Raw genomic sequence first — 21424 nt, forward strand, 5'->3', positions numbered from 1 at the left:
AGAGTGTGACTTGAATCTGTTGATAGTTAAGAGTATAAGAATAGTGAGAGGAATATAGGATAGTTAAAAAGTATAAGAGAAGGAGGGATGAAAAATGAACCGTTTTACAATCTCCTTTTTGGTGCAATTGTGAAGGTCATATAAGTTCATCGTCTCCACTGTGGTTGGGTTGGCAGGAAAAAAAAGCAGTGAGAGTGAGAGTGAGGCGGGAAAAGCAAGCCAAAAGCTTCGTCTTGCGTCTTCCCACCTGAAAAAAGCGAGGCTCAGAAGAGTGCTTTATAGAAAATTACTCTCCACAAAGCAGTGTAGCTGTCACCTTTGTTAATGCATAAATTTAATTTATTAGCGCCAAAAAAGAAAAGCAAAAGCAAAAGCCAAAGCACCCATTCCCAGCCCCATTCCACACCCACACTCTACGCCCTCTGCATTCTACCTTTTCCCCTCACCTTCAATTCCTTATCAAACTCCAAAGCAACTCCAACTCAATCATCCCACTCACTATTCCAATTCTTTTCTTTCTCCCCGAGCAATCCAAAAGCTCCTCCTCCCTCCTTCCAACTGCCCCACCTCACACTCAAAGCATCTTCCTTCTTCTCTGCTACTACTACTACCTACATAAACATGCTCCTCCCCACTTTCTTCCCCATTTCCTCTACTTTTCACACACGGACACCAACACCCTGTCTCCTTCGCTCTCCCAATCCCTCACCCCCAACAGTTTCCAGATTGTTGACACTTTCCAACCCAACTCATGGCCAGCTCCAGTGGGAGCAAGAACGAGGTGGGCCCGCCCCGTTCCTTGTCTCGCCGGGTTACCCGAACGCCCACTCGGATGGTTGAGCTGCCCGAGGATAATTCCGGCATTGACAGCGAGCTCGTCCCTTCGTCCCTTGCGTCCATTGCCCCCATTCTCCGTGTAGCCAACGAGATTGAGCCCGAAAATCCCAGAGTCGCCTATCTCTGTAATCACCCCAACTCATATAATTTTAACTATAATACTTTTATTTTTAATCTACGCCATTTCCTTCTGCTCTTTATTACGTACTAGTAACTGCCTGAAATCATCCATCATGATATACTTTTTACTTTTTTGCGTGATTTTTTTTTTTTTTTTTTTACCGTACCGAAAGCCCAAATAGGAAGAGGTTACAACGGCAATCATTTTCATGTCTAGAGTGATAGTCAATTGAGAGGCAGGGATGGTTTGTCTTTGCCACCACCATTCCTTACTCTCTCTATCATATAGTAATTGTGGCAAGCCAAGCTTGGAACTGCTCCGTCACTTGAATTGGATGGACTTCAATAATGGTTTATGTAATCTCTAGAACACAATGATGTGGCTTCATTGAATTATATTGGGATACATAACACAAGTTCTTTCTCATGCAACCAACCAAACCATTGAGTTTGCAAGCGACTTCATGTAATGTGAAATTATCTTCATATATGTTTAATTTTCCTCTTTCTCAATTTAGCCCCCCTTTTCTTATTGATATGAGTGGAAGGACCCGCTTCTCACGAACTAGAGAACTTTTTAGGGACTATGCTGAATGGATACTGAAAATTTTCATCTATCAACTTCCTTCTGCCTTTTAACTTTTACCTTTATCCTTCACTGGTAGGTGATATACTTGGAAAAGTTTCCTTTGCGTAACTTGTAGTTCTGTAGGTGCAGTAAAACAAAAATTACAGCTGGATCATGTTATGAGTGTGGCCATGTTACCAACCGGATGTTGCAGAGATTTCTTATTTTCTTTTTGCACTGTTGTTTAGCTCCTAAAACCACAATTGAACTTTGTATTCCTTGTTACTTTAATTTGTAGGCCGCTTCCATGCATTTGAGAAGGCTCATAAAATGGATCCAACATCAAGTGGACGTGGTGTCCGGCAATTCAAGACCTATTTGTTACACAGACTTGAAAGGGTATACCTTTTAATATCATAGTGTTTCTAGATATGGTCACAAACTGAACTTCAATCGGCTCAAGATAATTACTTTCTAGATTTGGTAAAAAAGTTGGCTTTTAATAGGTTCAACTTTATTACTTAAAACATCAAACAGTTTACATTCAGATTATTATTATTATTTAACTTAAAGAATATGAAGAACAGACATTTTAGTTTGGGCAATGTGTTTTGAGGACAAAAATACATAAGCTTGTTAAATTAAAATTTTCTTATGATAGAAAAATAATATATTTAAAAATGATATACTCTAATAAACGTCTCCTTTTCATGTCTATGTTAGATTTAAATAAAATACACGGTGTCATGTTCATATCCATGTGTCATTCAAGTTAATTGCTTAAACCATTAATTTGTCTATTTAGAGTCCTTTTCACTACAAACTTTCATAGCCTCACAAATTTAAATTCTATACAAAATATCACAGTTATATGTTGGTCAAAAGTTTCCTTCATAACTTTTCCTCCTCTTCCCTGCTATTGTTTCATCTTTCAGAACCATGATGTTTGAACATCATCAAGCATCTGTTTAAATTATGCTTAATTTTCTAAGAAGCTTTTAAAGATATACATAATGTATTTTTTTTTTCCTAAGGTGGAATGTGCAATAAGCACCTTAAATTTCTACTTTTTGAATGATAAGATTTTTGCAACATTTAGATATAATGCTTCATCTATATAATATTTTGTTGATTTAAGGCATGGATCAAAGTGCTCAAAGAAAATGTATACTTGTTACAGGAAGAAACTGAAACACACCCAATCCTTGAAAGACATGATGTTCAAGAAATTCAGGCCTTTTACCAGAGATTCTATAAGCACAATATCGAAGGAGGAGAGTATACCAAACGACCGTGAGTTTTGTTTCTCATCTTTCATATGCCACAGTTTTGGTTTGCATGCTGCTTACACCTTTTGTTCTCCTTTGATTCTTGAATTCCTGAAGGGAAGAGATGGCTAAGATGTATCAGATAGCGACTGTACTATATGAAGTGCTACAGACAGTGGTACCTTCTTCAAAAATTGACGTAGAGGTACGAGTCTTCAAACTTTCAATGCAAGAAATAATTTAATTCCTCGAACAAAAACATGAAATAATTTGTCTAATTTGTCATTACAGACAGAGCAATATGCCAAGGAGGTTCAAAGGAAAAAAGAGCAGCATAAACATTATAACATTCTCCCCTTGTTTGCGATGGCGGTTAAACCAGCTATCATGGAACTTCCGGAGGTTAACAGTAGTCTAAATGATACTATATTTGCGTTAGTTCACTACTTAACTTCTTAATTTTAGTGCCCTATACTTACTTTCATCAGTATTGTATAGATTGAAGCAGCAATTGAAGCATTACAGAAGGTGAACAATCTTCCTATGCCCCAAATTCATTCAACTGGCAACCCCGATGAAAATCCGCCAGCACCAACGGAGAGGGTGAAACCTATAAATGATATACTTGATTGGTTATCCTCTATTTTTGGGTTTCAGGTAACTTGTCTTTTGGAGACTCTAGTTACAATGGAATTTGTTTTAGTGTTACTGGTAGTTGCTTCTGGGGGTTAGCTGGCTCTAATCTCAATATCATTGGAGGGTGTTTAGGGTTTCTTTGATATTTGATGGAGTATTCAGACTTGGTTTCTTATAGCTCGTGGAATTGTGAATTTGTGATCCAAATTCCAGTCCCTATACATCCAATCATCTGCTAATTTGATCTAGTGCTGCTCGCTGCTTTTTATCTTGTATTTCGTTCTTTCTGTTATTCATGCCAATAAGGATTAGAAGTTTTCATTGTTGGGATGTGTCCGTGATATTTGAGATTGGTGTTTTTTCTTCTCATAGAAAAGAAAATCGTGCTTTCTATTGGATTAATTTTCTCAAGGGTTAAAATACTTTTAGATTTGTTACATCCAACTTTAGTGAGTCTAGTTGTGATACTGTATGCATATGGTAAAAGGGAAGATAAGATCTGCTAACTGCTAGCATGTCTTCTTTGGATATGAAGAAAGGAAATGTTGCAAACCAGAGGGAACACTTAATTCTGCTCCTTGCAAATATTGATATAAGGAATAAGAACCCACAAGTTCCTAAACAGGTAATTTGTTTTGCAGTTGAGAAATATCTATACTATTCCGATTATAATGTGATCTCAAATTTCTATTAGAATTCATGTGCTGCATCTCATGTTAATATTTTGTGTTTATGCAGCTAAAAAGTGGCACCGTACAGCAACTGAGTGAAAAAATCTTTAAGAACTATATTTCGTGGTGTAACTATCTTCGTTGGAAGCCAAATCTTGGGTATATCTTATTACCATGAATATTGCTACCATTAGTTAATGTCTTGGAATTTTATTAAATTCCATTGATGCTGTCATCTGTGTAATATATTGTTACATTGACATGCACACAACTTATAAATGCCTTTATTTAAGCATATCTTATACATTATTATATATAATCTATGTAGAAATCGTTGTGCTATTTGAACATTTGAGGGCTATTACCAAGGACATGATTTTTAACATTGGTTGTCACCAACACCTTGCGGCTTATGTATACATGGTTTATTTCGTCCTTCAGGTTTCCTCATGAAAGTGACCGACAACAGTTGCAGCTTATTTATATTGGACTCCATCTTCTTATCTGGGGTGAAGCTTCAAATATTCGCTTCATGCCTGAATGTCTATGCTACATTTTCCACAATGTATGTATGTTTTCTTATTACATTGTCATGCCCATATAATGTCTTGAAATTTTTTTATTGTTCTCAAACGCTCAGTGCACTTGATGCCATTAAAATATCATTTAAAATTGTTGTTTCCATTACAATTATTTATTGGCACCATGTTGACCTGATCATGAATACTTTAATGCCATTTTCATGAGCATCATTATCCAGAAATTTGATTATCCTGAAAATAGATAATTGTTCTTACGTTCAAACTTCCTGAAGAGTTATGTTCAATGATTACTTTTCCTGAAATTTAGGTCACAATATATGACTAATATGAAATATTGCACGAAAGACGAGACAAGGTAATTGGACAGGGTGGAGACTGGATTTAATTCATCCAATTGTACTTCTAATTAACAATTATATGCATTGGAGCCAGCAATTGATGAATCCATGAGATCTAGGTAGATGCTAGCAAGTTAAGGGCGTTGGAGTTGAAGGATAATTTTAGAAGCATGCCAAGGAACAGGAGGGGGGCCGTGGGACAGAGGGTGAAACCTTGTTAGTTGTAAAGTGTAACAGATTGATGGGCAAGGGTACAATTACGTGTTGAATTAAGGGAATATATGAAAGTGAGAGATCCACCAAGATTGGGTAGGGGATACAATTTAGATTTGAGTCAGGAAGAGAAGGGAAGATTCAAAGTTCTTACAAAAAGTTAGCTTGCTCTTCATTGTTGGTTTAAGCCAATTAGACTAGGATCAAATTCATATCATACTTCAATGTAAGGGCAGAACTTATTTGAAGGTGGATTTTGCAAGGCTTTTGAACCTCCGCGGGAATAAATTAAATCCTCACAAGACGTACACTTGGTTCTAGTTTACATTATTTCCAAGAATCAACTTACCGATATCAACTATTGTAGGACTATTCATCTGAACTAAATAAGTTTAGTAATTATTCACAAGATGATAGTCTGCAGTTTCGTGGTCAAACCATATAAAGCAATTTTTGGCAGGAATAGCAGAATATTCCCAAAATGTTTACAAGGAACCTTAATTCCTTTGGAATAATATTTCTTCCGTTGCTTATCTTGGAGCTTTTCTTCAAAATGGGAGTTACTTTTTCGTAGGCTTCAAGAATTTCCTGCTTCTTATAAGAAGATATCATGGGAATAATTTCAAATAAAATAAGTTCAGTTGGGTGATGATGTAATGCAGTTCTGATTTATGCAGCATTTTGTTAGGCATATGATTGCTAAATTTTTGTGAGATAATACGAATCATGTAGACAGATTGGACGCTTAGGGTTTTATTTTGTTTTTTTTTTCTGTCTGTGTGGCTTATTATGATCCCATACTACTCAGAGTGTGAGTACATTTCCTTTGTATTTATCACTTTCAATGAGAATCATGAAATTTAATTTGATTTGATCTAATTAATTTACCATTCTTGGAACAGTATTTGATCTTTATTGTGGACAAATTGTTAAGTTACGGCACATTACTTTCAAATGGTTACATTCTAAATTGTGACCTTTTTTAATTTATATCATTTTTTTTTTAAAACTCTGAACATATTGTTGTTTAAGAATGCTCAATCTTACTCTTGTTTCTTCAATATGTAAGATGGCCAACGTTGTCTATGGGATTCTGTATAGCAATGTCCATCCTGTCAGTGGAGAATCGTTTCAGACAGAAATATGTGATGATGAATCATTTTTGAGGGAAGTAATAACTCCAATTTACCAAGTTCTTCTGATGGTAATTACATCTTTTATTTGATCAGTTTACCCGTTCCCTAATTTTCATAAGGATTGATCTAAGAATTGATTGCTTGGTACAACAGGAAGCTAAGAGAAACAAAGGAGGCAAGGCTAGCCATTCTACCTGGCGGAACTATGATGATCTCAATGAGTACTTTTGGTATGCTTCACCAAGAAGTAAATTCATGTTGAACTTTTGATAATATTAATTGATTTTTTTTTTTGTTGATCTAGGTCTGAAAAATGTTTGAACCTTGGATGGCCTATGAACCCTAAATCAGATTTTTTTAGACATTCAGATTCTGTACAACCTGCAAATGCGGTCTCTCTCTCACACATGCTCTTCTTTCTTTGTGCTAGTTGATTTATACATTGTTCTCTTTGTGGCAGATTAATCCAGCTGTAAAGTTTCTTCATAAAAATTGAGCGTTATTGTCTTGCACATGCTTGTCTTATGCTATACATTGGTTTGCATAATTTTTTAACATTTATGAAACTGTATTTGAATTTTAGAATCCTAACCTAGTAGCTGCTGGAAAGAGGAAGCCTAAAACAAATTTTGTTGAAGTCCGTACCTTTTTGCATCTTTATAGAAGCTTTGACAGAATGTGGATATTCCTCATCTTGGCATACCAGGTTTTATCGACCTTTTGGCTTTCTTTTCTTTCATCACCTTTTCTCATGGAACACAATATCATCTATAACTTAATGATTTCAGGCTATGGTAATAATTGCCTGGAGTCCTGGTGGATCTCTTCTAGCAGTTTTTGATGCCGATGTCTTCAAAAGTGTTTTGAGCATTTTCATTACTGCTGCCATTCTTAATTTTGTGAGAGGTATGACATCAATCACAATTAATTCTATTTCATATAGTTTTTCAGAATGTGGTACACAAAGTTGCAGTTCCTGTGAAGCTTTCTGTTGATGACCGTCAAATATTATCTTAGCTAATGATTTTAAGTTTATGGCAATTTTCGTCATGATGTATGCTTTCTCTGCAGCTACTCTGGATATAATTCTAAGTTGGATTGCATGGAGGAGCTTGAAGTTTACCCAAATACTACGTTATCTTCTAAAGTTTATAGTGGCAGCAGCATGGGTCGTGGTTTTGCCTATTGCATATTTTAATACCATGCAAAATCCCACTGGACTCGTGAAATTTTTCAGTAATTGGGCTGCGGACTGGCAGAACCAGTCATTTTATAATTATGCTGTTGCAGTATATATGATACCAAATATATTGTCTTGCTTAGTATTTTTGCTTCCACCTTTGAGGAAAAAGATGGAGCGTTCAAATTGGCGAATTATCACATTTCTAATGTGGTGGGCTCAGGTAAGTACGTTTAACATTCATTACTTTTGACTGAAGTGCATGTTGCTGGTTGTTTAGATGCTTTATATTTTGAGTTTGGCTCTCGTTTCGTTTTTCATCGCATGTTCTAGGTTCAGTTCTCTTTAGTCTCATCAGATGTTTGGTTTGGCCATACTGCAGCCTAAACTTTATGTAGGGAGAGGCATGCATGAAGACATGTTCTCATTGCTGAAGTAAGAATAGCTTTATATTTATTTATTCCTTCTCTCAATTTAATCGTGCTACAGTAGAGGCAAGTACCAACCTAATGCTGCTACAGTTCTAGCATTGCAAACAACTGTGGCTCAGCTACCATTTTAGCTTTTATTTGAAATTTCTTTATTGTCTATATAGGATCTCATGCGACAGAACTTTTTGGTTACGTGGGTGTTCTGCATTGCTGCCTTTTCCTGTTTTCATTATTTCTCACTGTTGATAAAACTTTCTTGGGCTCAGGTATTCACTGTTTTGGATTCTGCTGCTAATCAGTAAGCTAGCATTCAGCTACTATGTGGAGGTGATTGTTCTTATCAACCAATAATTTGACTATAGTACCTTACAGAACTCATAAATGCTATTCATCTAAGTTCATAATAATCATTTTCTTTTGTACTTAAAAGGGAATATTTGTAAAATATCTGCAAGGTGATTCAATTTATGATGTGATCGAACAAGAGGAATGTTTTAGAGAAAATTGTTTTCTAGGAAAATAGAAAATGAAATGAAATAGTTTATACTCGTACTCAACCACCCGGTCATATCTATTGGTTAAAGAAGGGCCAATTTAAATAATAAAGGGCTTAAAGGAAATAGGTTCAAGCTATGGTGACCACCTACTTAAGATTTAATATCCTATGAGTTTCTTTAGGAACCAAATATAGTAGCAGCATTAAATTGAGAGAATTTTTGTCCAGAAATTTTGAGCGTATGTGCATTGCATAAATAAATGGGTTTGTGATTCATTGTTTTTCTTGCCTATTGTGCACCAACTTGGAAATAGAGTATGCAGGGCATTTTATTATTATTATTATTATTATTAGATTTTCACTTTTGCTAATGGATTTATCCACCATTTTCCATAGGAAAACTTCACCTTTTTAGGATGATTTCCTTTCTATATTGTCTTTTCTCCTATGTCCATCATAAAATTTTTTGTAGAGAAGACCACTTCGACTCTAGGAAGCCATTTCAATGAGTTTACTTCTTTAGACAATACAACTGGGGCAAGGTCGATCCTTTAGGTTCCTACCAAGCTTCAAATCCCGTAGTTTGCTGACATCATCCCTATGTGTACTTTCTCCATTACCCACTCTATGGAAAATGCACTTGGTGATGAGATTTTGGTATTTTTTATGTACATCCATGACCCCTTTGCTGAAGATAGAGGGGGTCAATTTGTACATGATGTAGGAGTATATTTAGACTTTATAAGTTTTCTCCACTAGGCGGTGTCTTCATGATAAAATCTCCATATTCATTTGGGGACTCGAAAATAGACCAAGTCCTCACTTGTCTGCTGGGAGGTTTATGATATTCCATCGGACAAGATGTGAGCCATCTTTCCATCGATAGTTTTTTAATAATCTTTTTGTATCCATACCCACTTTTTATGCCATTTCGAACAGAAACATGTAGTTAGGGGGGAGGTTGGACAATGTGACTTGTATTAGGGTGAGTCTTCCGCCTTCAAAAGTATAACATGATGACCATGTTGATAAAATGATCGAGACGTAAAAACCTTCAAAAGTTTCTCAAGATAGAATGACTTGTGAACACGTTTACAATATGGTCTTTTCTATTATTTCAATTTAATTTAATTTTTATTTCGTGGTCAAGGCTGAATGTGATTGATAAATGAACAACCATGAATTTACCTAGTGGTCAATAAAGGATATGTAAATAATAAAGGGCTTGGATGGAATGAGTTTGAGTCATGGTAATCACCTACTTAGTATATAAAATCCTCTGAATTTCTTTGGCAATTAAACGAAGTAGAGTAGTCCTTATCTCTCTCAGTCCTATTGGACTGGATACTGAACCGCTTCTTTGATACAGTAAATGCAGTAACTAAGCATGGCATGACTATATTACCTCATTGTCTATACTGGTGAATTATTTTTATCATGTTTAGTGGAGACATTAATATCTTTGAGACTCTAATGTTTATTATTTGCATTTGAATAGATATATCCGCTCGTTGGTCCTACAAAGTTGATTATGGGAATGCATATTGGTAATTATGAATGGCACGAGTTCTTTCCACATGGTAATATTTTATTATTGGAAGAAATATTAAACTCATTATTAAGATGCTATATCTGGTTCTAACGGTTATTTTGGAATGATAGTGTCATATAATATTGGCGTTATTATAGCAATATGGGCTCCAATTGTCCTGGTAAGTGAAGTAGAACTTCAGGAATGTATGATGACTACATTTAAGATAATTGTTCCCATTGCTACACATCATGACTTGTTGTAGTAATGTTTTGTTTTGTTTTATTTATTTATTTATTGTTATGTAGGTTTATTTTATGGATGCACAAATTTGGTATGCAATATTTTCAACGATTTTTGGTGGCATTCATGGAGCCTTCAGCCATTTGGGTGAGGTTAGTGTTTAGTCTCTTTCTATCGAGTGAAAAGTTGTAATGACATGCTTTTCGAGGTTTTGAATCACAGATCGCCACGTGGATTGAAGGTAAAAAAAAAGGCAGTAAAATTTGTCAATCTTGTAAGACAGGAAACACGAGGAAAATAAAGTCAAACTTAAACAGTAAATTGATATGAAAAGTGTTAAACGTACAAAGTGTGTCCGCAGTGTCAGAGAAAACAATTTACAAAATAACACAAGTTTCAAGAAGATGACATTAAAATAATATAAAAAACTAAGGTTCCTTGCAGCCGCATGCTCCCATCATCGAACAACGGTCTACGATCCATCTATAAACAAAGAATAGCAGGAATGAATATAAAAATACTTACTAAGCACCTACTTGTAGGCTCTCATCGAAACTTCTTCTATTCAATGTTTCTTAAGCTATGTGCTTATTTAGGGTCCTAGAGTTGGCCAATTCCATGGCTTGGATTTATTTCTAGCTCTCTCAGGCTCTTAAGGTTCATTTCTAGCCCTCTCATGCTCTTAAAGTTCATATCTAGCCATCTCAAGCTCATATCTAGCCCTCTCATGCTCTTAAAGTTCATATCTAGCCCTCTCAGGCTTATAAGTTTCATATACCCTACTTCTATTTCAAGGGTGTAAGTTACCCATCACGGTGTATTAAGGTTTCAGGGTGCATTTAGCCTCTTGTTTCCTAATTTCTAGGGTCCAACACGTCAACACGCTTCCTGTGCATAAGTCTGGGTGCCCTCATATGTCTTGAGTTTTAGGGAAGTCTAACAGGTATGGAGGATTCATCGCTCATGATAGGTGACTTTTAATCTACCTATAACTCCATACATGCCTACTACTAAGCGATAGCTGAAAGCTCCCCTAATGTCACCTGACAATGCTCCCTATTCCTCTCTGTTCCAAGCTAGAATGATGCAAGGCCAACTCCAGGCACAACTGAAGCTCCCTCAGTAATACCCTCTAGTGTGTCATCGACCCTAAGTGGGTGACGTCGCATTCCTATATGCTAAGTGAACCTTCACCAGTTGATGTGAGTTCATGATCAAGGGTTGCACCCGAACTGTCCCTACATAGACCTAGTCGACCCATGTCGTCATAATACCCTAAATGTGGCTCAAGGACTCGGGGAAAGTTAGCATAGACTAAGACTCACTAACAGATCATACATATCCTCTAGGGCACATAACATTCGGTCCATATGTCAATTAGGGGATATGTAGGTATTCCAACCTTCTAGCATGCTTCTAGGGCATAAATGACATTAAATCATAAAATATACATATCCGCACAACATACATGCGTATCAAGCAAGGTACGATAAAACATAACGTGACAAAGTCCTAAAACATTTAAATAAAGCAGGTTACATGGTGGAAGTCCTAAACATGCATATCGAGCGAAACTGGCATAAATCCATAATTCAGGGTTTAACTAATCCATTTTCATGCTCAAATCATCCTGAAAACGTTCAAATTATTCATATGGCCAAGTCCTATCCATCCCTACAAGTATTTCTTGCTTAAAAATTCAAAGGGCAACTTACTTGGTTGTCGACTTCATGGGCTTGGTTCAAGTCTTTAGAAAATTTAAAATTTCCTATAGTTCCTCAAATATGTCCAAATTAAATCAAAAGAATAAAACTGGTGAAAACAACTTGGGAGACTTAAAAACCATAAAACAAGGGATGAGGTCAAAGAAATTGACCGTTGACCATATGGTCACGTGTTGAGGATTGTTGGGAGGGAGTCCCACATTGGCTAATTTAGGGAATGATCATGGGTTTATAAGTAAGGAATATGTCTCCATTGGTACGAGGCCTTTTGGGGAAACCCAAAGCAAAGCCATGAAAGCTTATGCTTAAAGTGAACAACATCATACCATTATGGAGAGTCGTGGTTCCTAACATGGTATCAGAGCTATGCCCTTAACTTAGCCATGTCAATAGAATCTTCAAATGTTGAACAAAGAAGTTGTGAGCCTTGAAGGTGTAGTCAAAAGTGACTCAAGTGCCGAGCAAAGGGAATGGTGTATTGGAGTCGAGCCTCGATTAAGGGGAGGCTGTTAGAGGGCTCCATAGGCCTCAGGGGAGGTTCTATGTTGTACTTTGTTCGAGGGGAGGATTGTTGAGGATTGTTGGGAGGGAGTCCCACATTGGCTAATTTAGGGAACGATCATGTGTTTATAAATAAGGAATACATCTCCATTGGTATGAGGACTTTTGGGGAAGCCTAAAGCAAAGCCATGAGAGCTTATGCTCAAAGAAGACAATATCATACCATTGTGGAGAGTCGTGGTTCCTAACATCACGCTGACGTGATGCTGGTCCTCTGCTGATGTCACTGATCCCTCTTTTCTTTCTTTTTTTCTTCATACAAATCCAGATATTATGAAAGTATATTATTGCCCATGGTTAAGAACTAGTAAAACTATTTTGGGGGCAATATAATATAACTATGGTTAAATTATAAGTTCAAAACTTGAAATTTTAGGGCTGTGTCAAATAAATCTTTGAACTTTAAAACGTATCTATTAGAAACAACTTTCATGTGTCTAATAAGTCTTGAAATTTTTAATTTTATGTCTAATAAGTCTATGCTTTCAATTTTGTGTCTAATTGGTTATTGACCTATTCAGCCTTTATACAAAACTCAACTTTCTTTTTACTCAAATGTTACAATATTTTACTATTTTACTGGGTGAATGATTTTTTTCCCTGCTTTCATTTTCTAACCTCAGTATTTTTTAGATAAGGACACTTGGCATGTTGCGGTCCAGGTTTGAGGCCATTCCTTCAGCCTTCAGTGAACGACTGGTTCCATCATCAGATATGGATTCCAAGGGAAAGGACCTGGTAATGTTAGTTTTGAAGTTATTGATGTATTCTTTTGATTATGAAATTCTAATAGTATCACATATTTTTCCCTTCAACTAAATATGCAAGTCCATGCCTTATTACAAAAATGAATGGTTCATTTTGTTTTAACTAATGGAGATAACATGATTTGGAGGTTGGATAATCGATCAAATAATACGAAATTTCAATATTTCTTATTTTATAATCATTTCACTTGTTTATTGTTTATAAATTCTATCTAAGAAGGCAATACTTTCAACTTTTAATTAACAACTTCCAGCCATTACTTAAATTATTCCTTTTGTTTATAAAATGTATACTTTTTCATCACAGGTTGAATCACGGGTAAGGAAGAATATTACCAACTTTTCTCATGTCTGGAATAAATTCATACTATCTATGCGACAAGAGGACCTGATCAGTGATAGGTCATCACCGCAATCTTACTATGAAGTTCAATTCACATAAAATTTGGAAGTTCCCAACATTTTCCTCTGACTGATACTTTCATGCAGGGATAGAGATTTACTACTGGTTCCATATTCTTCAAATGAAGTCTCTGTAGTACAATGGCCTCCTTTCTTGCTTGCTAGTAAGGTATATAGGATCCTTGTAGACTTATGAGACAGTTGAAAGGCATGCGGTGCACATTTGTTGTTTTTGAATTGAAACTAGTTATGTGACTAACTAAACTTTTTTTCTCCAATGATGCTAGATTCCAATAGCATTGGATATGGCAAAAGACTTCAAGGGAAAGGAGGATGTTGACTTATTCAGGAAGATTAAAAGTGATGATTATATGTATTCTGCTGTAATAGAATGCTATGAGACACTCAGAGATATAGTCACTGAACTGTTGGAGGATGAAGGCGATAAGATGTAAGGAGATCATAATATTAGAGCTTTATTTTAGATAGTCTTGATACCACCTTTTCTGCTAACAACTTTATTTGATGAAAAACACTTCCTCTTCCTATCCATTCTCATGATAAATTCTCATGATATTTGTGCTCTTATAAAACAGAATTGTGCGGCAGATTTGCTATGAAGTAGAAATTAGCATTCAGCAGCAAAAATTCCTAAGCAATTTCAAGATGAGTGGTCTTCCTTCGCTCAGTGAGAAGCTGGAGAAATTTTTAAAGCTTCTTGTGGTATGTCTTTTGCATTCAATAAATGTTTGCAATGATGATGGTGTCTTTGATAGAACAAAAACTGTATATTAGTTTTGGGATCCCTTTTATTGTGGGCTTGTTTTTTGTATGCTCTTGTATTCTTTCATTTGAAGTTCGGTTTCTTATAACAAACTGTACATACATTTAAGCATCTGCGTGTTTTGACAGCGTGGTGATGACAATGAAGTTGGTGGGTCACAGATAATCAATGTTCTCCAGGACATATTTGAGATTATCACGCAGGATGTCATGGTTAATGGCTCTGAGTAAGTCTTTTGAAGTATAAGTATGTGTACACATTAAAACATTGTATTAGGATGAACCTCGTTTGATATTCTTGTATGTGCAACCGTTTATTTCCTATGTTAGAATTCTTGGAGCAGAAGATGGAAACTCTGATGGGAAGAAAGGGCAGAGGTTTGAGAATATTAACATACAACTTACACAAAACAAATCGTGGATAGAAAAGGTTTTCTTTGCTACCATTGAGCTTTTTTATCTTATTTTCTTTATATGTCATTTAAAAATTAGGGCTAATTTTCTATTGCATTTGTTAACAGGTTGTCAGGCTTTCTTTGCTTTTGACTGTCAAGGAATCTGCAATTAATGTACCTCAAAACTTGGAGGCCCGTCGGCGTATCACATTCTTTGCGAATTCCTTATTTATGACTATGCCTAGAGCTCCTAAAGTCCGTGACATGCTATCGTTTAGGTCCGTCATTTTAGATTTGGCTTTCATGCATTTCAATCTCCAATTTGATGACTAGTTGTTGCCTGAGACTTACGAGAAAAAACATGATATTTTATAGTATTTATATAATGTGCTACAACAAATAGGTACGTTCTGTTGGAAGTTGACGGTATTCATATCATTTGGATGGTTTATTTATATTTTTCTAAATCTTTTTATGGTTAGGTAGGAGGAATTCTAGTTTTTCTGTTTCCTGTTGTTTTTAGTACATACTGTCACCCACAAAAGAAAAAAAAAAAAAATTTCCATTGCTATTAAGGAAAAGTTACGTTGAGGCTTTAAAAGTTGGAGTAGGTCTTGGCGGAAAAATGGTGGTTTAAGCCTTCATAAAAGAGATTCTTTAATGAGCGCTTTCTCTTTTTCTCTCTTGATCACTATCTCAAGTATTTCATTTTAGCATTTTACTTGATGTTGTCTATTGAATTGCAGTTTATATTATTGTTTTTCTATATCACCTTCTGCTTTGATAACTCATTTTCTTTGCTGATTTATGATTAGTGTTTTAACTCCTTATTACAAAGAAGACGTCCTTTATTCTGATGAGGAACTTAACAAAGAAAATGAGGATGGAATATCAATTTTGTTCTATCTCCAAAAAATATATCCTGGTGAGCTTCATCCTCCTGCTTTTTCTTTTATATTTAATGCCATGGACAAAAACTTACACTTGCTTGATTACATACTAGATGAATGGACCAACTTTCTGGAGCGAATTAGAGATCCAAAACTTGGATATACTGAAAAGGAGAGGATGGAGTCAATACGCCATTGGGTATCCTACAGAGGGCAGACATTATCAAGAACAGGTTGAAAGAAATCCCCCATCTCTTCTCCTCTCGTTTCCTGTGTTAAAATTTATGGATCCTAACCTTAATTCTTACTACATCTATAAATCTTGATGGTTTATCAGTTCGTGGTATGATGTACTACCGTGATGCGCTTCAACTTCAATTCTTTCTGGAATTTGCTGGGGAGAATAGTACGTTTTTTATTCTATATTTTCTGTTAGCATGAGATCCAGATTCTAAGCCTGATTCATTCCCAAACTGAGTAATTGATGTACTTAACTTCGAGATTTGTCTTATTTACTTGGCAGCTGGTGGTTATCGGAACAACTTAAATGAGAAGGAGAGGAAAGCATTCCTTGACCGTGCACAAGCTCTGGTTGATCTAAAATTCACTTATGTTGTCTCATGCCAAATCTATGGTGCCCAGAAGAAGTCTGACGATGCTCGTGATCGGAGTTGCTATAATAATATTCTCAATCTGATGTTAACGTGAGTCAGATGTTAATATGCAGTTGCTAGCCTTTACAATTTACAGCGGTCACCTAAAAGTTCAGCCTGTTTATTATTTGATATAAATAAAATAAAAACTGTGCAGGTATCCATCTCTACGTGTTGCTTACATAGATGAAAGAGATGAGACAGTGAATGGAAAGCCCCAGAAAGTTTATTTCTCAGTTCTTGTGAAGGGAGGTGATAAATTAGATGAGGTATAGGAGAGTGGCTTCTAAATTTTACTCACCCGCTGTTATATTACGATGCAACCTCTTACTGGTTACTTCCAATTATGTATGCAGTGTGCCACATTTATTTTACAATTTTGTTTTCTACCTAGGATTCTGAGATAGTTCTTATAAAGAAGTTATTCCTGTTCAAGGTTAGAATTAAAAAACAAATACTTAGAGCTTTGGGCTTGATTTGACAAAGTAATTTTTTTATTATAAAATTTGAGTTATGGTATTCTTCTATTTTACTTCTTTGAACAATTCATAATGAGAATCATGTTCATCCTTCAGCCTTTATCTGTAGCCAAGTGGAAATATAGGTGTCTTGGTTATGTTTCTCATTGAAGTGTAGGAGCAGGGAGTTAATTTTTTAGAACTTTCCCTAGATGTTGCAGTTCTAATTCCTTGCCATGCATTTAGGAAATCTATAGAATCAAGCTTCCAGGTCCTCCAACGGCAATCGGTGAAGGAAAACCTGAGAATCAAAATCATGCCATTATCTTCACTCGTGGACAAGCTCTGCAGACCATAGACATGAACCAGGTGATTTACCTTTCCATCTTCAGTTGAAGATAGTGTAGCATGACGCTGTTTTATTGTTTCATTGTTCAGTTCATTTGTAAAATTATTATTGTTGAAAGTTGACAGTTTGAAACTTCACAAATCTTTAAAAAAAAATCACAGGATAACTATTTTGAAGAAGCTTTCAAAATGAGAAATGTTTTGGAAGAGCTCCAAAAGAACCGTCATGCAGATCGAAAACCCACAATCTTGGGTTTGAGGGAGCATATATTTACTGGAAGGTCAGTCCCTTGATGCTTAAGTTTGAGTCTAGTAATTGCTATACGGGAACCTAACATGTCAGTTTTCAACAAAAATATTTTGTTTGACATCTGATGGTTGACAATGATTTATACTTGTTTCCCACTCATCTTTTACAGTGTTTCGTCTCTCGCTTGGTTCATGTCCAATCAGGAGACTAGTTTTGTAACTATTGGCCAACGAATCTTGGCAAATCCTTTGAGGCAAGTCATTGATTTATCAGTATATAATTATCAATAGACGTTCGGTACTTACAGTTATATATGATATTGACTTGCTGCATGTAGTTAACTTTTAGATTTTAAAACTGTAGGCCTCTCTGTTGATATTTTAACTTGTTTTTTTGGACATTCTGTGGGTCTTTGTGTGCCTTGGTGCTTTCCCATTTTCTATTTCCTTTCAACAATCCTTGTTATCTTGAAAATGGTTGCAAAATGGATACTTTTGATGCTACTGAGAATAGGGAAGGTGTAAGCCATTTTTGGTGTCAGAGATACCTGCATGAGATCATGGAAAGATTGAATGCAGATTGGTATTGGATAATAAGCAAATTCTAAGGACTATTTCCAGGGATTTAATCCATAGATTACTTTATTTCATCATCTTTTTTTTTTTTTTTTTGTACTACGTAGTATATTGACATCACTGTCCCTTTTCCATGTCATTTTCGTAGTTTTAGTACTTGCCAGCAAGGTCTAAGAGTGTCTTGCACAAAATTATACCTTATAGTTATATTGTTGTTAATAGAAATACCTTCCTTTCATTTTTTCTTTTTTGTAATATCTCCTGGGCATTTGCTACCTGTGTTTTCTGATACTGTGCAATAGTAGAACTTTTCGCATTTCTCCAGAAGTTACAAATCTGGGTTTTTTATGCTATTGTTTACAGTATGTATTTTTGAATGAAAAAACATATTCTTATTTTATTTTATTTTATTTTTTAAAAAAATAGTCTGATTTGTTGAAACATTGATATCATCGATGGTATCCATAAGCTCACATGGCACTTTCACAGGGTACGTTTCCATTATGGTCATCCTGACATATTTGACAGAATCTTCCACATAACAAGGGGTGGAATCAGTAAAGCTTCTAGAGTCGTTAACTTAAGCGAGGATATCTTTGCTGGTATTTCTTATTTCAATTGAAGGAGACATGCAGATAGATTCCACATGTCAATTAATTGTGCCAATCTTTACAGGATATAATTCAACTCTTCGTGGGGGGTTTGTCACGCATCATGAGTACATCCAAGTAGGCAAGGGGCGAGATGTGGGCATGAATCAAATATCACTTTTTGAGGCCAAGGTTGCAAATGGGAATGGAGAGCAGACACTTAGTCGTGATGTTTATAGGCTTGGACGCCGATTTGACTTCTTTAGAATGTTGTCGTTCTACTTCACAACTGTTGGATTCTACTTCAGTAGTATGGTATTATTTCCACAACCAAGATCTTCTCATGCTATTAAGATATAGTTTATATATGGTTTGCACTTTCCTTGAATAACTACTTCCAAATTCGAGAAGGTCTACAGTAAATGATTATTCTTTTGATTTTCAATTCGTAAATGGCGCCTTTTATTACCTGTGCATGTTCGCCATAATAACAAAGGTCATTCTTAGCTTTTGTATACATCTCGCAGGTAACTGTGCTGACGGTGTATGTATTTTTATATGGACGTTTGTACATGGTTATGAGTGGTGTTGAAAGGGAGATTCTTGGAAACCCTTCCATACGTCAGACTAAGGCTCTGGAAGAGGCTTTGGCTACCCAGTCTGTCTTTCAACTAGGCTTGTTGCTGGTACTACCAATGGTTATGGAAATTGGCCTTGAAAAAGGCTTTCGTACTGCTCTTGGTGATTTTATTATCATGCAGCTGCAACTAGCTTCTGTTTTTTTCACATTCCAGCTTGGAACTAAAGCACACTTTTACGGTCGAACAATCTTGCATGGAGGTTCTAAATATCGTGCTACTGGTCGTGGCTTTGTCGTTTTTCATGCAAAATTTGCTGATAATTACAGGCAGTACTCACGAAGTCACTTTGTCAAAGGCTTGGAACTGTTGATTCTGCTGCTTGTTTATCAAATCTATGGACAGTCGTATCGCAGTTCAAAACTTTATCTGTTCATCACTTTCTCGATGTGGTTTCTGGTTGCCTCCTGGCTGTTTGCTCCCTTTGTGTTCAATCCATCTGGATTTGATTGGCAAAAGACAGTTGATGACTGGACAGATTGGAAAAGGTGGATGGGAAATCGTGGTGGAATAGGAATCTCTCATGACAAAAGTTGGGAATCTTGGTGGGATGGAGAACAGGAACACCTGAAAAGTACAACTATAAGGGGAAGAGTGCTGGAGATAATTCTTGCTCTACGATTCCTCATTTTCCAATATGGAATTGTTTACCACCTTGATATATCCCATCGCATTAAGAGCTTATTGGTAGGGATTTTTTCTATTACCACAAGATATTTTCTCTCACTGTCCTGTTGCTATTACTTTGGATATGCTGCCAATATCTCACTGCTGCTTTTTGCTTTGATATCTTTCCAGGTTTATGGACTTTCTTGGGTAGTCATGGTAATTGCTCTTGTTGTCTTAAAGGTACACCCCTACATAAGGTTCTCATACTATTTTCTTACTTTGAAGACTGATTTTCTATTTTGACATTTCTACTATTTTAGACGGCTTAATTTTCCCGTATTCTTGGAAGATTTCTATTCTTGTTTTCTGACATTTATGTCACATGTGGCTGCCAGTTAGTTTCGATGGGCAGGCGAAAATTCGGTACCGACTTCCAGCTCATGTTCAGAATACTGAAAGCTCTGCTCTTCCTTGGTTTCATGTCAGTCATGACTGTCTTGTTTGTAGTCTGTGGCCTCACAGTGTCGGATCTGTTTGCAGCAATTATTGCGTTCTTGCCTACTGGATGGGCCATCGTCCTAGTAAGTTTTGCAATTATGTCCTCATATGATATCCGTTTGATTTGAAACAGAATTAGTGTATTGTTTTTTGTAATGAAAATTTAGTTCAAGATCCAGTATTGATTCACGTTTGCCCCTCTTTCCAAAGATTGGGCAGGCTTGCAGACCGATGATGAAGGGCATAGGGTTCTGGGAATCAATAAAAGAGCTTGCAAGAGCATATGAATACATCATGGGACTCATTATTTTCATGCCCACGGCCATTCTGTCATGGTTCCCTTTTGTGTCAGAGTTCCAAACACGTCTGCTCTTCAACCAGGCATTCAGTAGAGGTCTGCAGATATCAATGATTCTTGCTGGAAAAAAAGAAACGCCATCAATGATCATTACTGGAAAGAAAGAAACGCCATCCACTTCAACTGTATCTCTCCCATCATAGAATTCTTCTTCTACACCTTATTCCTTTTTCATATCTCTCCAATACAGAGTTACAGTTATGACAACTAGAATTCTGGGAGATGGGAAAATGATCATTTCCGTAGGTACTGAAAATGAATCCAGTAGTTTGAGATTGCCACAGTTTTGGGATTTGGTGTTGTTTCTGCTAAAGATAGCAAATTCTTTGTGTACTCTAATTCTTTGGAACCAGAAAGAAATGAAGCCCCATGATTCTGATACAGCTGTTTTTATTTTGATCTGTTTACAATAATAGCTCTTTACGATGAAACTGGAATTGCGCTATCTTTTCCAGGATCTGCACCCAAAATCTGCTTCCAAGTTGAAGTATGCGAATAAACAACATTCCTTCGATTAATATAAAATGTGTATATCTTCCATTTTAATTCTCCAATGGGTTAGAATTAGATGTCTTTAATTTCAGATATTAATGATTCTTTTTTTATATTAAAAAGGTTAGAGAATTCAATTTAATTCTTCCTCCCACATATATTGCATTAAAAATGAGTAAATAACCCAAATATGCCTATATTATAATTTTTTTTATTTGATAAA

At 36.0% G+C, this 21424-nt stretch overlaps 1 protein-coding gene across 1 annotated transcript; it reads left to right on the top strand.

Annotated features, from left to right (window-relative positions):
- The first annotated feature begins 50 nt into the window (after window positions 1-50).
- LOC111792995 (callose synthase 7) lies at window positions 51-21090 on the top strand. Its single transcript, XM_023674648.2, has 42 exons — window positions 51-962; window positions 1824-1924; window positions 2706-2818; window positions 2911-2998; window positions 3085-3195; window positions 3292-3450; window positions 3965-4054; window positions 4168-4259; window positions 4542-4665; window positions 6263-6397; window positions 6483-6559; window positions 6634-6721; window positions 6913-7035; window positions 7118-7235; window positions 7401-7732; window positions 7892-7944; window positions 8207-8267; window positions 9935-10016; window positions 10099-10148; window positions 10276-10362; window positions 13129-13233; window positions 13570-13664; window positions 13752-13833; window positions 13952-14115; window positions 14261-14387; window positions 14577-14674; window positions 14778-14877; window positions 14969-15120; window positions 15658-15767; window positions 15846-15965; window positions 16070-16138; window positions 16256-16436; window positions 16543-16654; window positions 17090-17212; window positions 17354-17472; window positions 17611-17694; window positions 18506-18618; window positions 18692-18921; window positions 19134-19931; window positions 20043-20093; window positions 20249-20434; window positions 20562-21090. Exons 1-42 carry the CDS (start codon window positions 752-754, stop codon window positions 20850-20852), a joined length of 5805 nt encoding a protein of 1934 aa, XP_023530416.1. The 5' UTR covers window positions 51-751; the 3' UTR covers window positions 20853-21090.
- The last annotated feature ends 334 nt before the right edge of the window (window positions 21091-21424 follow it).

The sequence above is a fragment of the Cucurbita pepo genome, chromosome 4 (genome assembly GCF_057944985.1).
Source record: "Cucurbita pepo subsp. pepo isolate OVF chromosome 4, ASM5794498v1, whole genome shotgun sequence".
NCBI lineage: Eukaryota > Viridiplantae > Streptophyta > Magnoliopsida > Cucurbitales > Cucurbitaceae > Cucurbita > Cucurbita pepo.

Bases quoted from the DNA above. Each gene is read 5' to 3' on its own strand.
- LOC111792995 (XM_023674648.2), top strand. From the start codon at position 752: ATGGCCAGCTCCAGTGGGAGCAAGAACGAGGTGGGCCCGCCCCGTTCC. The intron at 2,819-2,910 runs GTGAGTTTTGTT...GAATTCCTGAAG, and splicing joins GGAGAGTATACCAAACGACC to GGAAGAGATGGCTAAGATGT. The intron at 15,768-15,845 runs GTGAGCTTCATC...ATTACATACTAG, and splicing joins TCTCCAAAAAATATATCCTG to ATGAATGGACCAACTTTCTG.